A 25,766-nucleotide genomic window follows, 5' to 3' on the forward strand; every position below is an offset into this window, starting at 1 on the left:
TTGGGAAATGTGGAGTTCCAGGAAAGAATGGTAGTGGAGAGTTGATGGTGGAAATGTGTCTAGAGAGTTGATGATAGCAAATACAGTGTTTCGGAAGAAAGTCAAGCATAACTACACATGGGAGAGGGTGGTGGAGGGAAAGGTGGTAGATAGAGCTTTAATGGACTATGTAGTGATAAATAAGATTATGATAGGAAGAGTTTAGGATGTACATGTGCTAAGGGGAGAGGGTGGGGAAATATCAGATCATTTTCTGGTGGAAGGTAAGTTGAGAGTGGAGGACAGATGGAGGAAGAGGAAAGGGACAAAAGGTAGGGAGGTGCTTAGAGTGAACTCTTTAAACGAAGAGGAAAAGGAGAAGGAGTACAAGAAGAAGCTGAAGGAGGAGTGGGAGGGAGTGAAGGATAGAGTAGAGGTAGGTGTGGAGGAGGAATGGGGATGGTTCAAGGAGGGAGTCACAAAGTGTGCAAAGATGGTGTGTGGAACAAGAAGGTCAGGAGGAAATAGAAGGAAGGGTAGTGAATGGTGGGATGAGGAAATGAAGAAGGTTGTAGAAGAGAAGAAGCGAGCTTACACAGATTGGTTACAAAATAGGACGAGGGAGTCATATAAGACGTACAGGGAAAAGAAAGGAGAAGTTAAGAAAAAGGTAAAGGTTGCAAAGAGGAGAGCAGATGTGAAGTGGGGTAAGAGTATGACAGAAAATTTTGAAAGTAATAAAAAGATGTTTTGGAAAGAAATTAAGAGAGGAAGAGGAGGTGAATCAAGTAGAGAAGAAAAGGTAAAAGGTGCAGATGGAGAGATGATAATGGAGGAGAAGGCAGTAAGGGAAAGATGGGCAGAATATTTTAGGGAGTTGCTTAATGTGAAGGAGGATAGGGAGGGAAAGGTAGCTGCAATGGGAAATGCTAAGAAAATGACCGTGATGAGTGAGGAAAATGGAGGAGAAATAAGCAAGGATGAAGTGAAGGCAGCAGTTAAGATGATGAAAGCAGGTAAGGCACCTGGTATGGATGGATGCCATGCAGAATGTCTTAATAAAGGAGGTATAGTGATGGTGGACTGGCTGGTGAGGTTATTTAATGTTTGCTCGAGAGAAGGTAGAGTGCCAGAGGACTGGAGGAGTGCTTGTATAGTTCGACTTTACAAGGGAAAGGGGGACAAGTGTGAATGTAGTAGTTTCAGAGGGATTAGCTTGTTAAGTGTAGTTGGGAAGGCTTATGGGAGGATCTTGATTGAGAGGATTAGGAGAGGAACAGTGTGGGTTTAGGACAGGTAGAGGTTGTGTAGATCAAATTTTTGTGGTAAGACAGATATGTGAGAAAGCTATAGGAAAGGGGAAGGATGTTTTCTGGGCATTTATGGATCTGGAAAAGGCTTACGACAGGATAAACAGAAAGGCACTGTGGGAGGTTATGCGGATATACGGGATAGGAGGAAAGCTTCTAGGAGCTGTCAAGAGTTTTTATGAGAGTAGTAGAGCTTGTGTCAGGATTAGAAATGGAGAGAGTGAGTGGTCTGAGGTAAAGGTGGGACTTCGTCATGGATGCGTTATGTCACCCTGGCTGTTCAACTTATACATGGATGGGGTGGTGCGAGAGGTGAATGTAAGGGTAGTGGGTCAGGGATTGGAGATGGTTAAGGAAAATGGAGAAAAGTGGGAGGTGAGCCAGCTGTTGTTTGCGGACGACACTGCGCTTGTGGCAGGATCGGAGGAGGGATTGAGGAAGCTGGTGACAGAGTTTGGGAGAGTGTGTGATAGAAGAAAGCTGAAGATAAATGTGCGTAAAAGTAAGGTGATGAGATGTACAAAGGGTGAAAGTGGCAGTAATCTGGAAGTGAGCATTAAGGGAGAGCAACAGGAGGAAGTGGATAGTTTTAGATATTTGGGTGCAACTGTGGCAGGAAAAGGTGGAGTGAAGGTGGAGGTAGAATGTAGATTGAGAGAAGCGAGTAAATGCCATGGTGGTTTAAAAAGTGTAATGAGGAATAGAAATTTGGGAATGGATGCTAAGAGGAGACTGTATGAAGGAGTGATTGTGCCAACAGCACTGTATGGAGCAGAAACATGGAACATAAGAGAGGAGGAGAGAAGGAACTTGAATGTGTTTGAGATGAAGTGTCTGAGAAGTATGATGGGGGTTACTAGGCTAGATGGAGTGAGAAATGAGGAGGTGAGGAGGAGAACAGGGGTGGAAAGGGAGCTGGGAGATAGGGTTGATGAAAGAGTATTAGGATGGTTTGGACACATAGAAAGAATGAGTGAAGAAAGACTAGTAAAGGAGGTATGGAAGGCAGATGTGGAGGGAGTGAACATGAGGGGACGTCCTAGGATGAGATGGATGGATGGGGTGAAGGGGGCTTTGGGGAAGAGTGGAATGTCTGTTGAGGAAGGACGGGAGAGGACAGAAGACAGGGGTGAATGGAGAATGGTTGTATATGGAAAATGTTGTGATGCATGAGGTGGAATGGACGGGGGAATGGGGGGTGAGGTAGTGTGTGTGAGCAAAAATTTTGACGCAGCCCAAAGGGATTTCTCCCCGTCCTCTCCTTTATATGGGGGGACGGAGAGGGTGGGTAGCCGATTTAATGAAGCGGCCTTGCTGTGGATGTGCTGTGTCTTGCGACACTGCTTCTGACCCAGGGCAGTGGACAGGGTGCAGGGATGACCCGTCATCTAGGAGGTGCTAAGATGGGAGGGAGGGTGGAGGGGTGTGGAGTGTTCTCGGGGATGGAATGGGTGGGAATGATTTTGTGCCTTGTCCTTTTTGGCTACCTCCCTGGTAAGGGGGAAAAAGCCTTGGTATATGTATGTATGTATGTACAGTAATTACAATACTTTTTTTTTTTTTTTTTTTTTTTTTTTTTTTTTTTTTTTTTTTTTTTTTTTTTTTTTTTTTTTTTTTTTTTTGTCTATTGTGTCACATACCCAATCTTTTTTATTATTATCAGCTTGCTGGCTGAGCGGGTTAGGGCGTCGTTACTTGAGGTGAAGGTCGAGGTGAGGGCGGTTCGAATTCTGCCACCAGCGAAGTTGAACCAAGGGCATGGATCATTAAATTCCATGCTACAAAGCCCTCTGTGAGGGGCACTGTCCCAGCCTCCCAATAGGGGGGAGTGTGTGACGTTAAACCATATCATCATCACTACTTTTATCACAGTGTCCTTTGTCCTTTCGTTCATTTGTTATTTGACTATTTCTTTAAATAGTATTTTTTTATTTTCTTCATCTTCCATTTGGTTTTTCATTTGATATATGTTTTTTTTTTTTTTTTTTTTTTTTTTTTTAGTTTCACCAACTTTGCCTACCTCTATTAATATCTTCTCATTAGCTTCCCTCAACAATGTTTCATTTTATTTGTGTCATCATTTATTAAGATGAAAGCAGGTAAGGCACCTGGCCTGGATAAATGCCATGCAGAATGTCTAAAAAAAGAAGGTACAGTGACGGTGGACTGGCTGGTGAGGTTATTTGATGTTTGCTGGAGAGAGGGTAGAGTGCCGGAGGACTGGAGGAGTGCCTGTATAGTTCCACTTTACAAGGGAAAAGGGGACAAGTGTGAATGTAGTACTTTCAGAGGGATTAGCTTGTTAAGTGTAGTTGGGAAGGCTTATGGGAGGATCTTGATTGAGAGGATTAGGAGAGGAAGAGAGGGAGTAATTGGTGAGGAACAGTGTGGATTTAGGACGGGTAGAGGTTGTGTAGATCAGATCTTTGTGGTAAGACAGATATGTGAGAAAGCTATAGGAAAGGGGAAGGATGTTTTTTGGGCTTCTATGGATCTGGAAAAGGCTTACGACAGGATAAACAGAAAGGTACTGTGGGAGGTTATGCGAATATACGGGATAGGAGGAAAGCTTCTAGGAGCTGTCAAGAGTTTGTATGAGAGTAGTAGAGCTTGTGTCAGGATTAGAAATGGAGAGAGTGAATGGTTCGAGGTAAAGGTGGGACTTCGTCATGGATGCGGTATGTCGCCCTGGCTGTTCAACTTATACATGGATGGGGTAGTGCGAGAGGTAAATGCAAGGGTAGTGGGTCAGGGATTGGAGATGACTAAAGAAAATGGAGAAAAGTGGGAGGTGAGCCAGCTGTTGTTTGCGGACGACACTGCGCTTGTGGCAGGATCGGAGGAGGGACTGAGGAAGTTGGTGACAGAGTTTGGGAGAGTATGTGATAGAAGATAGCTAAAGATAAATATGGGTAAAAGTAAGGTGATGAGATGTACAAAGGGTGAAAGTGGCAGTAGACTGGAAGTGAGCATTAAGGGAGAGCAACTGGAGGAAGTGGATAGTTTTAGATATTTGGGTGCAAATGTGGCAGGAAAAGGTGGAGTGAAGGTGGAGGTAGAATGTAGATTGAGAGAAGCGAGTAAATGCCTTGATGGATTGAAGAGTGTAATGAGGAATAGACATTTGGGAATGGATGCTAAGAGGAGACTGTATGAAGGAGTGATTGTGCCAACAGCACTGTATGGAGCAGAAACATGGAACATAAGAGAGGAAGAGAGGAGTTTGAATGTGTTTGAGATGAGGTGTCTGAGAAGTATGATGGGGGTTACTAGGCTAGATGGAGTGAGAAATGAGGAGGTGAGGAGGAGGACAGGGGTGGAAAGGGAGTTGGGAGATAGGGTTGATGAAAGAGTATTAGGATGGTTTGGACACATGGAAAGAATGAGTGAAGAAAGACTAGTAAAAGAGGTATGGAAGTCAGATGTGGAGGGAGTGAACATGAGGGGACGTCCTAGGATGAGATGGATGGATGGGGTGAAGGGGGCTTTGGGGAAGAGCGGAATGTCTGTTGAGGAAGGACGGGAGAGGACAGAAGACGGGTGAATGGAGAATGGTTGTATATGGATGATGTGATGCATTAGGTGAAATGGGCTGGGGAATGGGGGTTGAGGTAGTATGTGTGAGCAAAATTTGATGCAGCCCAAAGGGATTTCTCCCCGTCTTCTCCTTTTATGCAATGGGGGTCGGAGAGGGGGGGTCACCGATTTAATGAAGCGGCCTTGCTGTGGATGTGCTGTGTCTTGCGACACTGCTCGTGACCCAGGGCAGTGGACAAGGTGCAGGGATGACCCGTCATCTAGGAGGTGCTAAGAAAAGAGGGAGGGTGGAGGGATGTGGAGTGTATTCAGGGATGGAATGGGTGGGAGTGATTTTGTGCCTTCCGTTTTGGCTACTTCCCTTGTAAGGAGGAAAAAGCCTTGGTATATGTATGTATGTATGAATTTAATTTATTTGAAATTAATGTTATTATTTTACAATGCTTTGTTTATAGTTAATGATTTAGGGGTGTTTTATAAGATACGGTAATAGAATTTATGGATGTATAGTACAGTATGAACGGTCATACATTACTGGAACATACAGTAACAACTTACGTTCATTTTCACATTCCGTTCGGAACGTAACTAAAACGTAAGTTTAGGAACGTTTCTACATAATGAACAACAAGGGACCCAAAACCGAGCCCTGGGGAACCCCGCTAGTATTATTGCCCCACCTGGATTTTACTCCATTTATGGTGACCCGCTGTTTTTTGTTCCTGATCCAAGCTCTAATCCATTCTACGAGTAAAAATTTTCCTCCTATGCCATGGGCTTTGATTTTATTTAGTAGTCTCTGGTGTGGCACCTTGCAAACGCTTTGCTAAAGTCAAGGTAAATCACATCGTAATTATCATTGCTATCTGATGCCTTGTATACTTTAGTGTAAAAGGATAGAAGATTAGTCACACATGACTTACCCTTGGAGAAACCATGCTGTGTATCACAAATTAAATTATGTCTTTCAATGTGTTCCCTGAGTCTATTTACTATTATTGTTTCAAGCATTTTACCTAAAACCAATGTCAAACTGATTGGCCTGTATTTGCATATAAATGATTTATCTCCCTTCTTAAAAGCAGGAACAGCATTTGCCTGCCCCTAAGCAGTTGGCACAAAACCAGTGTCTACCAATTTATTAAATATTTCAGTTAACTGGTCGCAGATTTCAAATTTACACTCCTTAAGCACTCTCAGAAAAATTTCGTCTGGACCCAGGGATTTTGTAGCTTTTAAGTCTTTCTATCTGCTTGACCAGAGCCACACATCATTTTGTCTGTGATAGAGGAAAACTCTGTTCATAGAGAAATTATGACACTTTTATACTACGACTATCCCTCCATTAAGCTGTCCCCAACCCCTTGTTACTGTTCTGTACAATTTCTCTGAATATTCATTTCCTTTGTTCTACCTACCCTGTGGTGGGGGCAAAAGAATACTGCCACCAAGTATTTCCACTTGGATCGAAAGAGGCGAGAAAAAAAGGGACGGGGATTGGGACCAGGCATCCTTCTCCCTGTAGCCCCACAGGGGACATTCCTAAACGAAAAAGTAAAGGCGTAAGAGGGTCTAGGAGTTTTCCAACCAGCACCCTAATGTTTGGGTCTTAATGTGTGTGGATGTGGTACAGATGAAAGTAAAAAGGAAGACATAGGTAGTATGTTTATGAGAAGAAAGATGGATGTGTTGGCTTTGAGTGAAACTAAGTTGAGAGGGAAGGGCGAGTGTAAGTGGGAGGTTATCAGGAGTGAAGAGAGGGTGAGGGAGAGAAGGGGTGGCTATACTAGTAAGTGAAGAGATGGGTAAACGTATAGTGGAGTGGAAGGAGGTTTCTTCAAGGATAATGTGGATGAAGGTGAAACTGGGAAAGGAGATGTGGGTTTTTGTAAGTGCATATGGGCCTGGTAGTGAGAAGAGTGTAGAAGAAAGGGAGGAATTAGGGAGAAATGTCAATGTAGTAGTATTGGGAGACCTTAATGCTAGGGTAGGAAATGAACCAATTGATGGAGTGGTTGGGAAATGTGGAGTTCCATGAAAGAATCTTAGTGGAAATTTGATGGTGGAGATGTGTCTAGAGAGTTGATGATAGCAAATATAGTGTTTTGGAAGAAACTCAAGCATAAGTACACATGGGAGAGGGTTGTGGATGGAAGGGTGGTAGATAGAGCGTTAATGGACTATGTAGTGGTAGATAGGAGTATAATAGGAAGAGTTGAGGATATACATGTGCTAAGGGGAGAGGGTGGGGGAATATCAGATCATTTTCTGGTGGAAGGTAAGTTGAGAGTGGAGGACAGATGGAGACAGAGGTAAAGGACAAAAAGTAGGGAGGTGCTTAGAGTGAACTCTTTAAATGAAAAGGAGAAGGAGTACAAGAAGAAGCTGAAGGAGGAGTGGGAGGGAGTAAAGGATAGAGTAGAGCTAGGAGTGGAGGAGGGAGTCACAAAGTGTGCAAAGATGGTATGTGGAACAAGAAGGACAGGAGGAAATAGAAGGAAGGGTAGTGAATGGTGGGATGAGGAAACAAAGAAGGTTGTAGAAGAGAAGAAGTGAGCTTTCACAGATTGGTTACAAAATAGGATGAGGGAGTCATATGAGAGGTACATAGAAAAGAAAAGAGAAGTAAAGCACAAGGTAAAGGAGGCAAAGAGGAGAGCAGATGAATGGGGTAAGAGTATGACAGAAAATTTTGAAAGTAATAAAAAGATGTTTTGGTAAGAAATTAAGAGAGGAAGAGGAGGCGAATCAAGTAGAGAAGAAAAGGTAAAAGGTGCAGATGGAGAGATGATAATGGAGGAGAAGGCAGTAAGGGAAAGATGGGCAGAATATTTTAGGGAGTTGCTAAATGTGAAGGAGGATAGGGAGGAAAAGATAGTTGCAGTGGGAAATGCGAAGAAAATGAGAGTGATGAGTGAGGAAAATGGAGGAGAAATAAAGAAAGATGAAGTGAAGGCAGTTGTTAAGATGATGAAAGCAGGTAAGGCACCTGGTCTGGATGGATGCCATGCAGAATGTCTAAAAACAGGAGGTACAGTGATGGTGGACTGGTTGCTGAGGTTATTTAATGTTTGCTGGAGAGAGGGTAGAGTGCCGGAGGACTGGAGGAGTGCCTGTATAGTTCCACTTTACAAGGGAAAAGGGGACAAGTGTGAGTGTAGTAGTTTCAGAGGGATTATCTTGTTAAGTGTAGTTGGGAAGGCCTATGGGAGGATCTTGATTGAGAGGATTAGGAGAGGAAGAGAGGGAGTGATTGGTGAGGAACAGTGTGGTTTTAGGACAGGTAGAGGTTGTGTAGATCAGATTTTTTTGGTAAGATATGTGAGAAAGCTATAGGAAAGGGGAAGGATGTTTTTTGGGCTTCTATGGATCTGGAAAAGGCTTATGACAGAGTTGACAGGAAGGCACTGTGGGAGGTTTTGTGGATATACGGGATAGGAGGAAAGGTTCTAGGAGCAGTCAAGAGTTTTTACGAGAGTAGTACAGCATGTGTCAGGATTAGAAATGGAAAGAGTGAGTGGTTCAAGATAAAGGTGGGACTTTGTCAGGGATGTGTTATGTCGCCCTGTGATGTATGAGGTGGAATGGGTGGGGGGATGGGGGATGAGGTAGTATGTGCGAGCAAAATTTGATGCAGCCCGAAGGGATTTTTCCCCATTTCCTTTTATGCATGGGGGGGGGTCGCCGATTTAATGAAGTGGCCTTGGTGTGGATGTGCTGTGAGTTGCGACACTGCCTCTCACCTAGGGCAGTGGACAAGGTGCAGGGATGACCCGTCATTCAGGAGGTGCCAAGATAAGAGGGAGGCTGGAGGGTGGAGGGGAGTGGAGTGTATTTAGGGATGGAATGGGTGGGAATGATTATATGCCCTTTTTCTTTTTGGCTACCTCCCTTTTAAGGGGGGAAAAAGCCTTGGTATATGTATGTATCTGCTTGACTACTTCTACTTTACTGATGTTGATATTAGTCTACTTTCTTCATCCCCACCGAAAATTGGATTGCAGTCAGGTACCTTATCTAATCTCTCATTAGTAAACACCGAGAGAAAATATTTGTTAACCTCCTCACTCATTTTTTCCTCTCATTCTTTCATGACATTTTAATAATTTTTAATTGGGCCTATTCTTTCTTTATTTTTTGTTCTATAGAGATGAAAGAAACCCTTAGGGTTGAATCTTGCTTGACCGGCAACCTTAATTTCATAGTTATGTTTTGCTGTACATGTTTCCTTTTTAACCAGCTTTGCCATTTTGTTATATCTTGATCTAATGTGTGTTTCCTCATTTTTTTTTATTATTATGTAAAGTCCTTTTTTCATTCTGATCTCATGTTTCAGTTTGTCATCCATTTGGGAGTATTACTATTCTTCTGTATTGATTTCAGGAGGATAAATGTATTTTGTGCATTAACAATTAAATCAGATTGCTATACATATCATCCAAATCACTGTTCTGGCTGTTTACCCCCACTCCCAAGTGACCTCACCCAAGGTATGCATATTATCCTCTTTGACCCAAACCCTGGTCATGTCCCGATTCTTGACTGCGCAGAGGTAATGGACGAATCATCTGTATGACATTTCATATTCAATTTCAAATAGGTTTTTATCTTATCAAAATTGGCTCTCCTGAAGGCTGGTATTTGGACGTTATTCATGCTTTTTAATTCTTCCCAAATAATATTAAATCTTATTTCTTGATCGCTAGAGCCTAGACTATCTCCCACTTTTACGTTGCTCATTAGGTGCTCATTATTAGTTAAAAGTCCAGAGTATTTTCTCCCCGCATAGGAACGGTAATCATTTGTTTTAGGAAATTATCCTGCACCACACCTTAGAATTATTTCACTCCCTGATCTACTAAAATTTCCCAGTCAAAGTTTTCATAATTAAAATCTCCCATGATCACAATGTCTTTGTACTGGGACGCTCTGCGAATTTCATGAATCAGGGGATCAGTCTGCTCAATGCTGAGGTTAGGAGGTCTATACACGACGCCAATAATAACTTTCTTATTCTTGCCTATAATCTCCACCCAAATGGATTCTGTACTGTCCTCTTCCTTAATTGAATTGTTGATAATACAGTTTATTGAATTTTTAATGAAGAGTGCTACTCCTCCCCCACTCCTGCCAACCGTGTCCTTGTGAAAAAAACTTATATCCTTCTATTTTGATTTCCAGAAGGAAATGTTTATCTGCCATATTGATCCAGGATTCAGTAATAGCTATAATATTGAAGTTCTTTACGCATGCTTTACCTTGCAGCAAATCAATTTTGTTTATTACACTTCTGCTCTTTGTATAGTAAACTTTAATTTTATCCTCCCTCCGCCCATTTCCATTCAACAATTTCCCTTTTAGATATATCTTGATTTATTGATATGTTTTTGTAGTCCATACCTTTTTTGTTCTAAATCCAGAGAATAAATCATCTTCATAATTATCTAGGCCTGTCAACATTACAAATTCTTTTTCTAAACACTTCTAAAGGCGTTTCATTTGTACTCATGTCTAGTCTTCTTTTGGTCGCCTCAGAATATGTCGCTTTATCTTTTTTTTCTGTTTCGTTGATGAATCGTTATATTTAGCCTTAATTTGTGGAGTGTTCTCATACACATCCAACTCATTTGACTGCCAGTAGATGAAAATGTTTGCATTTTATCTTTGTCATTTTTCATCTGTTCAATTTGAAACTATACAGATGCAAAGTGTACTCATCTATATACATACATACATATACCAAAGGCTTTTTCCCCCTTACAAGGGAGGTAGCCAAAAAGAAAAAGGTATAAAAACCATTCCCCCCACCCATTCCACCTCATGCATCACAACATCATCCATATACAACCATTCTCCATTCACCCGTCTTCTGTCCTCTCCCGTCCTTCCTCAACAGACATTCATCTCTTCACCAATGCCTTTTTCACCCTATCCATCCATCTCATCCTAGGTCGCCCCCCTCAAGTTCACTCCCTCCACATCTGCCTTCCATACCTCTTTTATTAGTCTTTCTCCACTCATTCTTTCCTTGTGTCCAAACCATCCCAATACTCTTTCATCCTCCCTATCTCCCAACTCCCTTACCACCCCTGTTCTCCTCACCTCCTCATTCCTCACTCTATCTAGCCTAGTAACCCCTATCATACTTCTAAGACACCTCATCTCAAACACATTCAAACTCTCTTTTCCTCTCTTATGTTCCATGTTTCTGCCCCATACAGTGCTGTTGGCACAATCACTCCTTTATATAGTCTCCTCTTATCATCCATTCCCAAATGTCTATTCCTCATTACACTTTTTAAACCACCAAGGCATTTACTCGCTTCTCTCAATGTACATTCTACCTCCACCTCCACTCCACCCTTTCCTGTCACATTTGCACCCAAGTATCTAAAACTATCCACCTCCTCCAGTCACTCTCCCTTAATGCTCACTTCCAGTCTGCTGCCACTTTCCCCCCTTGTACATCTCATCACCTTACATTTACCCACATTTATCTTCAGCTTTCTTCTTTCACACACTCCCAAAATCTGTCACCAACTTCCTCAATCCCTCCTATAATCCTGCTACAATTGCAGTGTCGTCTGCAAACAACAGCTGGCTCACCTCTCACTTTTCTCCATTTTCTTTAACCACCTCCAATCCCTGACCCACCACCCTTGCATTTACCTGTCGCACCACCCCATCCATGTATAAGTTGAACAGCCAGGGCGACATAACGCATCCCTGATGAAGTCCCACCTTTACCTCGAACCACTCACTCTCTCCATTTCTAATCCTGACACATGCTCTACTACTCTCATAAAAACTCTTGACAGCTCCTAGAACCTTTCCTCCTATCCCGTATATCTGCAAAACCTCTCACAGTGCCTTCCTGTCTACCCTGTCATAAGCCTTTTCCAGATCCATAAAAGCCAAAAAAACATCCTTACCTTTTCCTATAGCTTTCTCACATATCTGTCTTACCACAAAAATCTGATCTATGCAACCTCTACCTGTCTTAAATCCACACTGCTCCTCACCAATCACTCCCTCTGTTCCTCTCTTAATCCTCTTAATCAAGATCCTCACATAAGCCTTCCCAACTACACACAAGCTAATCCCTCTGAAACTACTACACTCACACTTGTCCCCTTTTCCCTTGTAAAGTGGAACTATACAGGTGCTCCTCCAGTCCTCTGACACTCCACCCTCTCTCCTGCTACAATTGCAGTGTTGTCTGCAAACAACAGCTGGCTCACCTCTCACTTTTCTCCATTTTCTTTAACCACCTCCAATCCCTGACCCACTACCCTTGCATTTACCTCTCGCACTACCCCATCCATGTATAAGTTGAACAGCCAGGGTGACATAATGCATACCTGACGAAGCCCCACCTTTACCTCGAACCACTCACTCTCTCCATTTCTAATCCTAACATAAGCTCTACTACTCTCATAAAAACTCTTGACAGCTCCTAGAAGCTTTCTTCCTATCCCGTATATCCGCAAAACCTCCCACAGTGCCTTTCTGTCTACCCTGTCGTAAGCCTTTTCCAGGTCCATAAAGGCCCAAAAAACATCCTTCCCCTTTCCTATAGCTTTCTCACATATCTGTCTTACCACAAAAATCTGATCTATGCAACCTCTACCTGTCTTAAATCCACACTGCTCCTCACCAATCACTCCCTCTGTTCCTCTCTTAATCCTCTTAATCAAGATCCTCACATAAGCCTTCCCAACTACACACAAGCTAATCCCTCTGAAACTACTACACTCACACTTGTCCCCTTTTCCCTTGTAAAGTGGAACTATACAGGTGCTCCTCCAGTCCTGACACTCCACCCTCTCTCCAGCAAACATTAAATAACCTGACCAACCAGTCCACCATCACTGTACCTCCTGTTTTTAGACACTCTGCATGGCATCCATCCAGACCAGGTGCCTTACCTGCTCTCATCATCTTAACAACTGCCTTCACTTCATCTTTCCTTATTTCTTCTCCATTTTCCTCACTCCGCACTGATTTTCTTAGCACTTTCCACTGCAGCTATCTTTCCCTCCCTATCGTCCTTCACATTTAGCAACTCCCTAAAATACTCTGCCCATCTTCCCCATACTGACTCATCTCTCCATCTACACCTTTCACCTTTTCTTCTCTACTTGATTCGCCTCCTGTTCCTCTCTTAATTTCTTTCCAAAACATCTTTTTATTACTTTCAAAATTTTCTGTCATACTCTTACCCCACTTCACATCTGCTCTCCTCTTTGCCTCCTTTACCTTGTGCTTTACTTCTCTTTTCTTTTCTATGTACCTCTCATATGACTCCCTCGTCCTATTTTGTAACCAATCTGTGAAAGCTCACTTCTTCTCTTCTACAACCTTCTTTGATTCCTCATCCCACCATTCACTACCCTTCCTTCTATTTCCACCTGTCCTTCTTGTTCCACACACCTTCTTTGCACACTTTGTGACTCCCTCCTTGAACTATCCCCATTCCTCCTCCACTCCTAGCTCTTCTCTATCCTTCACTCCCTCCCACTCCTCTCTCAGCTTCCTCTTGTTCTCCTTCTCCTTTTCCTTTTCATGTAAAGAGTTCACTCTAAGCACCTCCCTACCTTTTGTCCTTTTCCTCCTTCTCCATCTGTCCTCCACTCTCAACCAATTTCCACCAAAAAATGATCTGATATTCCCCCACCCTCTCCCCTTAGCACATGTTCATCCTTAACTTTTCCTATAAAACTAAATATAGTTTATTTTATTTATATATTCATTTATTATTATTATTATTCTATTATTATTATTATTTTTCATAGCATGGAGACTGTTGCACTGCGGTTGATAACTGGTCTAGGCAATGCAGAAGTTATGCCAAGCTTGACACGATGTCTTTCACCAGAAGCCAAACCTAACCTCATTAGCTCAGACTCAGAAGAACTCAATCGGGTATTGGTGCTGACCATGGCCAGAGCAATGCACATCACAGGTAAGGATCAGAGGTTCATCATAAGTACTGTTTTAAGAGGTTAGATAACTTTATGAATAGGGGTGATAGGTGATAATGGATGTGGAACTGCCTAGTGCAGGCCTTATGGTCTTATGCAGTGTCTGCTATTCTTATGGTCTTATGTTTCCTATGTACGATCTACTAACAAATGGTAAAATTATGTATTAGTAATATATGTAGCTTGATTTCAGGTATTCTTATTTATGATGTAAAACTTGTATTATCCAGTATGTTGCTTATCATTCAGTGTATTATATAAAATAACTTGAAAATAAGAAGATACATACATATACCAAGGCTTTTTCCCCCTTACAAGGGAGGTAGCCAAAAAGGGAAAGGCATAAAATAATTTCCACCCATCCCATCCCTGAATACACTCCACACCCCTCCACCCTCCCTCTTATCTGAGCACCTCCTGGATGACGGGTCATCCCTGCACCCTGTCCACTGCCCTGGGTCAGAAGCAGTGTCGCAAGACACAGCACATCCACAGCAAGGCTGCTTCATTAAATCGGCGACCCCCCCTCTCCGTCCCCCTATTGTATAAAAGGAGAGGACGGGGAGAAATCCCTCACCCCCCACCCCCGCCCATTCCACCTCATGCAATCACAACATCATCCATATACAACCATTCTCCATTCCCCCTGTCTTCTGTCCTCTCCCGTCCTTCCTCAACAGACATTCCCCTCTTCCCCAAAGCCCCCTTCACCCCATCCATCCACCTCACCCTAGGACATCCCCTCATGTTCACTCCCTCCACATCTGCCTTCCATACATCTTTTACTAGTCTTTCTTCACTCATTCTTTCCATGTGTCCAAACCATCCTAATATTCATTCATCAACCCTATCTCCCAGCTCCTTTTCCACCCCTGTTCTCCTCCTCACCTCCTCATTTCTCACTCTATCTAGCCTAGTAACCCCCATCATACTTCTCAGACACCTCATCTCAAACACATTCAAACTCCTTCTCTCTTCCTCACTTATGTTCCATGTTTCTGCCCCATACAGTGCTGTTGGCACAATCACTCCTTCATACAGTCTCCTCTTAGCATCCATTTCCAAATGTCTATTCCTCATTACACTCTTCAATCCACCAAGGCATTTACACGCTTCTCTCAATCTACATCCTACCTCCACCTTCACTCCACCTTTTCCTGCCACATTTGCACCCAAGTATCTAAGACTATCCACTTTCTCCAGTCGCTCTCCCTTAATGCTCACTTCCAGTCTACTGCCACTTTCACCCCTTGCATGCTGTTGTTCTATTGGGACCTGCAGTGGAGATGCATTGCCTTTGATCTGAGCAGTGGGTGAGGGACAGGGATGACCCTTTCATCCATAAGAAGCAAAGGTAGAGGGGGCAACAAATGGGTTTCGGATAGGTGTGGGATGGGTAAAGGGTGATTGTATGTTTTGACTTGCCCACTCCCCATATAGCATCATGGTATATGTACATACATATACCAAGGCTTTTTCCCCCTAAATACACTCCACTCCCCTCCACCCTCCCTCCCATCTTAGCACCTCCTGGATGACAGGTCATCCCTGCATCTTGTCCCCCTAAATACACTCCACTCCCCTCCACCCTCCCTCCCATCTTAGCACCTCCTGGATGACAGGTCATCCCTGCATCTTGTCCACTGCTCTGGGTCAGAGGCAGTGTTGCAAGTCACAGCACATCCACAGCAAGCCCGCTTCATTAACCCATTCAACTCCGATGACAAGATGTCTTGTCATTTGGTCAAATAAAACAAAAAATCATAAAACACCAAAATGTTTGATCAAACACCAGAAAAATATGACGTCAGTCCTCGCTTCGCTGCGAGCGAAGCGAGGATTGACGTCATATTTTTCTGGTGTTTGATCAAACATTTTGGTGTTTTATGATTTTTTGTTTTATTTGACCAAATGACAAGACATCTTGTCATCGGAGTTGAATGGGTTAAATCGGTGACCCCCACTCTCCTTCCCCCTTCGGGCTGCATCAAATTTTGCTCACACATACTACCTCACCCCCCATCCCCCCACCCATTCCACCTCATGCATCACAACATCATCCATATACAACCATTCTCCATTCACCCCTGTCTTCTGTCCTCTCTCGTCCTTCCTCAACAGACATTCCCCTCTTCCCCAAAGCCCCCTTCACCCCATCCATGCATCTCATCCTAAGACATCCCCTCAAGTTCACTCCCTCCACATCTGCCGTCTATACCTCTTTTACTAGTCTTTCTTCACTTATTCTTTCCATGTATCCAAACCATCCTAATACTCTTTCATCAACCCTATCTCCCAACTCCCTTTCCATGTTGGGAAAAAGGATTGTGGTACTCCCCAAGGTAGGCGTAGCTCCTCTTGGGGATCGGTGCCACCTGCGTAGAGCCGGTGGCCAGGGGTAGCTGCTGCCGTTTGGCCCCCAACTCTTGGGGTTGGGGGGTGGTCCCACGACGTAGACGCTGCAGCTCCAGGACCCATAACAATCACATGCACACATTGTATCACAGACAAAGCTGCAGAAATAATCCAGCCATACCTTGACACACTCAACACATGGTTCATCACAAACAGACTCAAAATAGCTCCAACCAAATCTACAGCAACACTTCTCACCAACTGGACAAAAGAACACAAATACATACCTCATCTCTACATCAACAACACTCTAATACCACACACAAACACACCGAAAATTCTTGGTGTAACATACGATACATCCATGTCTTTCAAACAACACATCACAAACATATAAAACAAATGCACACCCAGACTTAACGCACTTAACCCCTTCCATACGGTGCCGCACACGTAGGCGTCATGAGGAGCAAGTGGATTCGCGACGCTGCCATATCGGCGTCTTGATTATATTTATTGTAGTCGCCCCTGTGTTTTTACATTCTCCCAAATGCGCCCTTAATCCCATTCTCTGTGGTTTTCAAAATTCGCGGGTGAAAGAGAGAACGATCGATATAAGCGGCGACTATATTTTATGATGCGAATATTATTTCGTTACGTCGTACGGCTGGCATTGGCTGCTGCCCGCGAGATTTAAGTCCCGTATTGAAGTGGTTAAGGGGGTACGCGACACCTGGAGGTCATTTTCTAAAATATTTAGAGTAAAGAGCTGAAACTTCTCAGGTAAATAGGTATCCATATTGCCTACATTTTAAGTGAAGCAGAATGATGTATGTACACATGTACATATGTACACATGTACACATGTACGTATACCAGTAGCGACATTTAAAAGTGTACAGCACCATAATACGTGGACCAATTTGTTTTATATTTTGGCTATGATTAGTCAAAAGGCACACCTAGGGCCGGTCATTGAGTAATTGAACAATTTCCTTTATACTTTTGCATACAGGCATTTCAATTTTAATGGCTGGCAAAAATCGTGAAAAATACAATTTTTTTGCTCTTGTTTCCCTTATTACTCCAAACTCTTTCACCCTATTCAAAATATTCGAACGATCGGCCCTAGCAGTTACTAAAAGTAATATTCCCTGTAAGTTTCATTTAAATCTAATGTATATTAAATTTTTTATGATTAAAAAAAAGTAGAAAAATATCGAACGGAGATATGGCAACTTGAAATATGAATATATCTGTAACTTGCTTATAGTTTCACCAATTTGACTGATTTTTTCATGGCTTAATTCTTATTATATAATAAGTAAGTACAGTAAAAATTATCAACATATTTTAATTATAAGTACTTTAAATACTGAAAAACTAAAGTATAAGTATGTCACAGTAGTGACGACGCACAGACGACAACATCATATAATTTGCTTTTTTGCACCTTTGGCAGTTTCTTCATATGAAACCTCTCTGCTGGGGGTCTTCAGGGTATCTAAATCATTGGAAAGAGGTTTATTTTCCAGTAGTGGGCACCTTCTCTTTCCTCATCAGATTCCCCTCGCCAATCTATGTTGGTAGGGCACCCCCTCCAGCATCATATGATGTCCCTTCTTCTTTCTTCTTCCTGTATAGCCTTGATCTTTTTCCTCTTGCTTTCTTCTTTGGATTTAATCTTCCTCTTTGAATTGTTTAGTCTAATGTTGTCCTTTACCTCTGTCACCGTCACAGAGGTGCAGGTGAGGGCGGTGGTGGAGTGAGAGGTGGTGAGATCTTTAGTCGTCTTTGACTGCTTGCCATCTTTAACTGCTGTTTTTTGTCATTGTGATGTTCTTTTGTTCTTTTTGCTACCCATGATGACTGTACTAAAGAGTAATATGTACTAGCTAAAGTAATAGATTGCAATGAGAGCTCATGAGACATGCGTACTTCCCTTTTCAGAGCTAGCCGGTAACTAACGCTTAGTTTCGCACAAAGTTGGCGAAATATTCTCCCTCCACCTTCCTCCCTTCCCCTCCACAATCGTATTGGCCGTTGATACACTGGGCGAGTGTAAATTCAATCAAATTTCAACGTTATTCGCTGCACCTGAAGGTCCTAAGTGGCACGCCTCCCTCTAGTGTGGGTTGCGCCTTTAAATCTGTCCCTTTAATCCTCACCCAGGACCTTTAAATTGCGCGCGGCTGGAAAATTATTTGTCGGGATTTATTTCTAAGTGGTATACGAACATTTTGAACACAGTTTTGAAAAATGCCATATCTTGACCAAATTCACCCCCCCAGGTGTCGCGTACCCCCTTAAGTCAATCACTGGAACAACATTTGGACAAAACAAAGAAACTAATATAACAATATACAAACAATGCATACGCTCAGTGTTGAATTATGCGAGTCCTGCATGGGCTCCTAATCTCAGTGAGACACACCACAACACCCTTCAAATCATACAAAACAAAGCCCTAAAAACAATTACAGGCTGCACAAATACAACACCTACAGACCATTTACACCATGAAACAAAAGTCCTCAAAGTCAAGGACCACCTCGACATGAGAGGCACACAAACACTTGCCGCAGCCACCACAAACACATTACACCCGCTACACTACATAGCAGAACACCCACACACACCAAGAAACATTAAAACAACACCCAAAGACCTTTATCACGCACAGATACTCTCTTCTCTTCCTCCACAACCACCAAATACCAGCCTCCGGAAACATATTCATAATCATATCACTCACCGCTCCATTAACACACTGAAAGACAACACACTGCTGCATGCCAGACCCCCTGATATCCACCCTTCTGAATCCTCTCTCCCACGAAAGGACAGAGTCCACTTGGCCAGACTGCGGTGCGGTCACCACTCAGCACTTCTAAGCTACCAGAAGAGGCTGGATGACCGCATCGTGAACAGCTGCCCAGGATGTAACACTTCACCCCATACCATACAACACATAATGGAAGACTGCATTATACACAATCATGCACGCAAACAACACAACATACACTCTATAAAGGATTTGTGGGAAAACCCAGTTTTGGCTATGGCATTCCTTGGGGAGACGGGACTGCTCGGACAGACAGTCTAGGGAACGACAACAACAACAACAACTCCCTTTCCACCCCTGTTCTCCTCCTCACTTCCTCATTTCTCACTCTATCTAGCCTAGTAACCCCCATCATACTTCTCAGACACCTCATCTCAAACACATTCAAACTCCTTCTCTCTTCCTCACTTATGTTCCATGTTTCTGCCCCATACAGTGCTGTTGGCACAATCACTCCTTCATACAATCTCCTCTTAGCATCCATTCCCAAATGTCTATTCCTCATTACACTTTTTAATCCACCAATGCATTTACTCGCTTTTTCAATGTACATTCTACCTCCACCTCCACTCTACCTTTTCCTGGCACATTTGTACCCAAGTATCTAAAACTATCCACTTCCTACAATCGCTCTACCTTAATGCTCACTTCCAGTCTGCTGCCACTTTCACCCCTTGTACATCTCATCACCTTACTTTTACCCACATTTATCTTCAGCTTTCATCTTTCACACCACTCCCGAACTCTGTCACCAACTTCCTCAATCCCTCCTCCAATCCTGCCTCAAGCGCAGTGTCGTCCACAAACAACAGCTGGCTCACCTCCCACTTTTCTCAATTTTTCTTTAACCACTTCACTCCGGACTTAAATCTCACGGGCAGCAGCCAATGCCAGCCGTACGACGTGTCGTAATAATACTGGCATCATAAAATATAGTCACCGCTTATATCGATCGTTCTCTCTTTCACCCGCAAATTTTGAAAACCACAGAGAATGGGATTCAGGGCACATTTGGAAGAATATAAAAACACAGGGGCGACTACAATAAATATAATCAAGACGCCGATATGGCAGCGTCGCGAATCCACTTGCTCCTCATGACGCCTACGTGTGCGGCACAGTATGGAAGGGGTTAACCATCTCCAATCCCTGACCCACCACCCTTGCATTTACCTCTCGCACCACCCCATCCATGTACAAGTTGAACAGCCAGGGCGACATAACACATCCCTGACAAAGTCCCACCTTTACCCTGAACTACTCACTCTCTCCATTTCTAATCCTGACACATGCTCTACTACTCTTATAAAAACTCTTGACAGCTCCTAGAACCTTTCCTCCTATCCCGTATATCTGCAAAACATCCCACAGTGCCCTCCTTTCTACCCTGTCATAAGCCTTTTCCAGATCCATAATAGCCAAAAACATCCCCTTTCCTATAGCTTTCTCATATATCTGTCTTATCACAAAAATCTGATCTACACAACCTCTACCCGTCCTAAATCCACACTGTTCCTCACCAATTACTCCCTCTCTTCCTCTCCTAATCCTCTCAATCAAGACCCTCCCATAAGCCTTCCCAACTACACTTAACAAGCTAATCCCTCTGAAACTACTACACTCACACTTGTCCCCTTTTCCCTTGTAAAGTGGAACTATACAGGCACTCCTCCAGTCCTCCGGCACTCTACCCTCTCTCCAGCAAACATTAAATAACCTCACCAGCCTTTCCACCATCACTGTATCTCCTTTTTTTAGACATTCTGCATGGCATCCATCCAGACCAGGTGCCTTACCTGCTTTCATCATCTTAACAACTGTTTTCACTTCATCCTTCCTTATTTCTCCTCCATTTTCCTCACTCATCATGGTCATTTTCTTAGCATCTCCCACTGCAACTGTCTTTCCCTCCCTATCCTCCTTCACATTTAGCAACTCCCTAAAATATTCTGCCCATCTTCCCCTTACTGCCTTCTCTTCCATTATCATCTCTCCATCTGCACCTTTTACCTTTTCTTCTCTACTTGATTGGCCTCCTCTTCCTCTCTTAATTTCTTTCCAAAACATCTTTTTATTACTTTCAAAATTTTCTGTCATACTTTTATCCCATTTCACATCAGCTCTCCTCTTTGCCTCCTTTACCTTGTGCTTTACTTCTCTTTTCTTTTCACCTCTCATATGACTCCCTCTTCCTATTTTGTAACCAATCTGTGAAAGCTCACTTCTTCTCTTCTACAACCTTCTTTGTTTCCTCATCCCACCACTCACTACCCTTCCTTCTATTTCCTCCTGTCCTTCTTGTTCCTCACACCATCTTTGCACACTTTGTGACTCCCTCCTTGAACCATCCCCATTCCCCTCCACTCCTAGCTCTACTCTATCCTTCACTCCCTCCCACTCCTCTCTCAGCTTCTTCTTGTACTCCTTCTCCTTTTCTTTTTCATTTATAGAGTTCACTCTAAGCACCTCCCTACCTTTTGTCCTTTTCCTCCTTCTCCATCTATCCTCCACTCTCAACTTACCTTCCACCAAAAAAATGGTCTGGTATTCCCCCACCCTCTCCCCTTAGCACATGTACATCCTAAACTCTTCCTATTATACTCCTATCTACCTCTGCATAGTCCATTAATGCTCTATCTACCACCCTTCCATCCACCACCCTCTCCCATGTGTACTTCTGCTTGACTTTCTTCTGAAACCCTGTATTTGCTATCATCAACTCTCTAGACACATCTCCACCATCAACTCTCTACTACGATTCTTTCCTGGAACTCCACATTTCCCAACCACTCCATCAATTGGTTCATTTCCTACCCTAGCATTAAGGTCTCCCAGTACTATTTCATTGACATTTCTCCCTAATCCTTCTATGCACTCATTTAAATCTATCCAAAAAGTCTTCCTTTCTTCTACACTCTTCTCACTACCAGGCCCGTATGCACTTACAAAAACCCACATCTCCTTTCCCAGTTTCACCTTCATCCACATTATCCTTGAGGAAACCTCCTTCCACTCCACTACATGTTTACCTATGTCTTCACTTACTAGTATAGCCACCCCTTCTCTCCCTCACCCTCTCTTCACTCCTGATAACCTTCCACTTACACTCCCAAACTTATATTCACCATTCCCTCTCAACTGAGTTTCACTCAAAGCCAACACATCCATCTTTCTTCTCACAAACATACTACCTATCTCTTCCCTTTTACTCTCATCTGTACCACATCCATGCACATTAAAAGACCCAAACATTAGGGTGCTGGTTGGAAAACTCCCAGACCCTCTTATGCCTTTACTTTTTTTAGGAAGAAGGATGCCTGGTCCCAATCCCCGTCCCTTTTTTCTCGCCTCTTTCGATCCAAGTGGAAATACTTGGTGGCAGTATTCTTTTAGCCCCACCACAGGGTTGGTAGGCAAAAAAGGAAATGAATATTCAGAGAAATTGTACAGAACAGTAACAAGGGATTGGGGGACAGCATAACGGGGGGACAGTCGTTGTATAAAAGTGTCATAATTTCTTTATGAACAGAGTTTTCCTCTATCACAGACAAAATGATGTGTGGCTCTGGTCCGTAGGGATGCCCCATATAGACCCTAAAGTATCAACTGCATGCATGCCACTTTGCAACCAACTCCCCAGACGGGGAGAGGCAATACCCCAGACAGGATATATGTAAGGGTTGAAAAATTTACCCACCTTATCCCATAAAGCAGTTGGAGCAATTGAAGGGAAAATCTTATTACCAGTACATCAGTATTTACTTAGTTGTATTTTACAGGATGAGAGCTATGCTTGTAGTGACCCGTTTTTGTATCTCTCAACATCCTATTTATTCTTAAAATTGTGTATAGTTTTGGCATTCACTGTTTCTCGGTTCAGTTTCTTCCAGGCATCAATCACTCTGTGTGGGAAGCTATTTTTTTTTCAGGTCTCTTCTGTAACTATCTTTACTTTCTTTTTGTCCCCTCGTTTCTCTTCTGTCCCACTTTAATAAGTTGTCTCTATCGAGAATTTCCGTCCCTTTCATAATTCTGAAAATGGTAAACAAATCACCTCCTTCTCTTCTCTGTTCCAGTGTTAACAGATGTAATTTCTTCAATCTTTGTTTGTATGTCAGATTTGACAGTGTAGGTGCCATTTTTGTCACTGGTCTTTGGATTCTTTCTAATTTTCTTATGTTCTTCTTTGTGCTAGGTGTCCACATTGTTGCAGCATATTCTAGTTTAGGTCTTATCAGTGTAGCAACTATTTTTTTTAACCATCTCCTCATCAATATAGTCGAAGGCCACTTTCATTGATCTCATTAAGTTATAAGTCTCTCCGAATTACTTATTGACATGTTTATCATGTGTCAAGTTGCTTGAGATAATTACTCCAAGGTCCCTTTTTGAATCGACTTTTTTGACTTCTTTGTTTCCAATTTTATACTGTCCCAATACTCTGTTTTTACTTTTTCCAAATTCCATTATGCTACATTTTTTAATGTTGAAGTTCATCTCACACCTCCGACTCCATTCCCATATTTTGTCTAGGTCATCTTGCAGCGATCTGCAATCTTCTTCTGTTCTTACTCTCTTGAGTAATTTTGTATCGTCAGCAAAGAAGTTCATGTAACAATTTACTCCCTCATCCATATCATTTATATACAGTATATGGCAAACAGTGTGGATTTAGGACAGGTAGAGGTTGTGTAGATCAGATCTTTGTGGTAAGACAGATATGTGAGAAAGCTATAGGAAAGGGGAAGGATGTTTTTTGGGCTTTTATGGATCTGGAAAAGGCTTATGATAGGGTAGACAGAAAGGCACTGTGGGAGGTTATGCAGATTTATGGGATAGGAGGAAAGCTTTTGGGAGCTGTCAAGAGTTTTTATGAGAGTAGTAGAGCATGTGTCAGGATTAGAAATGGAGAGAGTGAGTGGTTTGAAGTAAAGGTGGGACTTCGTCAAGGATGCGTTATGTCGCCCTGGCTGTTCAACTTATACATGGATGGGGTGGTGCGAGAGGTGAATGCTAGGGTAGTGGGTCAGGGATTGGAGATGGTTAAAGAAAATGGAGAAAAGTGGGAGGTGAGCCAGCTGTTGTTTGCGGACGACACTGCGCTTGTGGCAGGGTCAGAGGAGGGATTGAGGAAGCTGGTGGCAGAGTTTGGGAGAGTATGTGATAGAAGAAAGCTGAAGATAAATGTGGGTAAAAGTAAGGTGATGAGATGTACAAGGGGTGAAAGTGGCAGTAGACTGGAAGTGAACATTAAGGGAGAGCGACTGGAGGAAGTGGATAGTTTTAGATACTTGGGTGCAAGTGTAGCAGGAAAAGGTGGAGTGAAGGTGGAGGTAGAATGTAGATTGAGAGAAGCGAGTAAATGCCTTGGTGGTTTAAAGAGTGTAATGAGGAATAGACATTTGGGAATGGATGCGAAGAGGAGACTGTATGAAGGAGTGATTGTGCCAACAGCACTGTATGGGGCAGAAACGTGGAATATAAGAGAAGAAGAGAGAAGGAGTTTGAATGTGTTTGAGATGAGGTGTCTGAGAAGTATGGTGGGGGTTACTAGGCTGGATAGAGTGAGAAATGAGGAGGTGAGGAGGAGAACAGGGGTGAAAAAGGATTTGGGAGATAGGGTTGATGAAAGAATATTAGGATGGTTTGGACACATGGAAAGAATGAGTGAAGAAAGACTAGTAAAAGAGGTATGGAAGGCAGATGTGGAGGGAGTGAACATGAGGGGACTTTGGGGAAGAGGGGAATGTCTGTTGAGGAAGGAAGGGAGAGGACGGAAGACAGAGGTGAGTGGAGAATGGTTGTATATGGATGATGTTGTGACTGCATGAGGAGGAATAGGCGGGGGGGGTGGGGGCCGGGGTAGTATGTGTGAGTAAATTTTGACGCAGCCCGAAGGGATTTCTCCCCGTCCTCGCCTTATATGCAGAGGGGGACGGAGAGGGGGGGGTCGCCGATTAAATGAAGCGGCCTTGCTGTGGATGTACTGTGTCTTGCGACACTGCTTCTGACCCAGGGTGCAGGGATGACCCGTCATCCAGGAGGTGCTCAGATGAGAGGGAGGGTGGGAGGGGTGTGGAGTGTATCTAGGGATGAAATGGGTGGGAGTGTTTTTATGCCTTTCCCTTTTTGGTTACCTCCCTTGGAAGGGGGAAAAAGTCTTGGTATATGTATGTATGTATATGGCAAACATTAATGGAGCCAATACACAGCCTTGCAGGATGCCACTTTTCACATCTTCCCAGTTTGAATTTTTGTCTCTAAGTACCACCCTCATTTTTCTCCCAGTTAAGAAATCCTTCATCCATTCCAGCAGTTTACCTTGTATTCCTCCTATTGTTTCATTATTAACCCTTAGCATACGAGGATGTCAACTTCGGCATCCTTACTATATTTTGTAGTTGTAGATGAGTGACCACATTTTCTGTGCAGATAAGAGGGCTTTTACTGTAATAAGAAACTAAAAGAACTAGAAGAACAACACTGGAAAGGGGTAGAAAGCAGAACCATAAAAAATTTATCCAAACTTTATGGCTGTAACATCAAGCTGCTCCACCCTCCCACAGGCTATGTGAACCTCTCAGACTATGTTCTCACCAAAGACCAAGAGGAACTTTCTTTTGAACATGGGTCTTACCTGCCACTATCTTACAAAACTACAACCCCATTGTAAGCAGGTAGAAATAGAAGTTCTCCTTGATGACATCCAACATCTGGAAAAAGCAGGACAAGTCAAAACCACATCAGACCTTCAAT

At 43.0% G+C, this 25,766-nt stretch overlaps 1 protein-coding gene across 1 annotated transcript in view; it reads left to right on the forward strand.

The window, feature by feature from the left end:
• The window catches only part of MED23 (mediator complex subunit 23), a 365,264-nt gene that overhangs the window by 224,008 nt on the left and 115,490 nt on the right, over nucleotides 1–25,766 (forward strand). Inside the window, exon 15 of the mRNA XM_076210243.1 lies at nucleotides 13,622–13,791. Coding sequence (XP_076066358.1) covers nucleotides 13,622–13,791 — 170 coding nt within the window. The remainder of the gene's footprint in view (nucleotides 1–13,621; nucleotides 13,792–25,766) is intronic.

The sequence above is a fragment of the Oratosquilla oratoria genome, chromosome 27 (assembly GCF_046742065.1).
Source record: "Oratosquilla oratoria isolate Oo_2021 chromosome 27, ASM4674206v1, whole genome shotgun sequence".
In the NCBI taxonomy this organism is placed as follows: Eukaryota; Metazoa; Arthropoda; class Malacostraca; order Stomatopoda; family Squillidae; genus Oratosquilla; species Oratosquilla oratoria.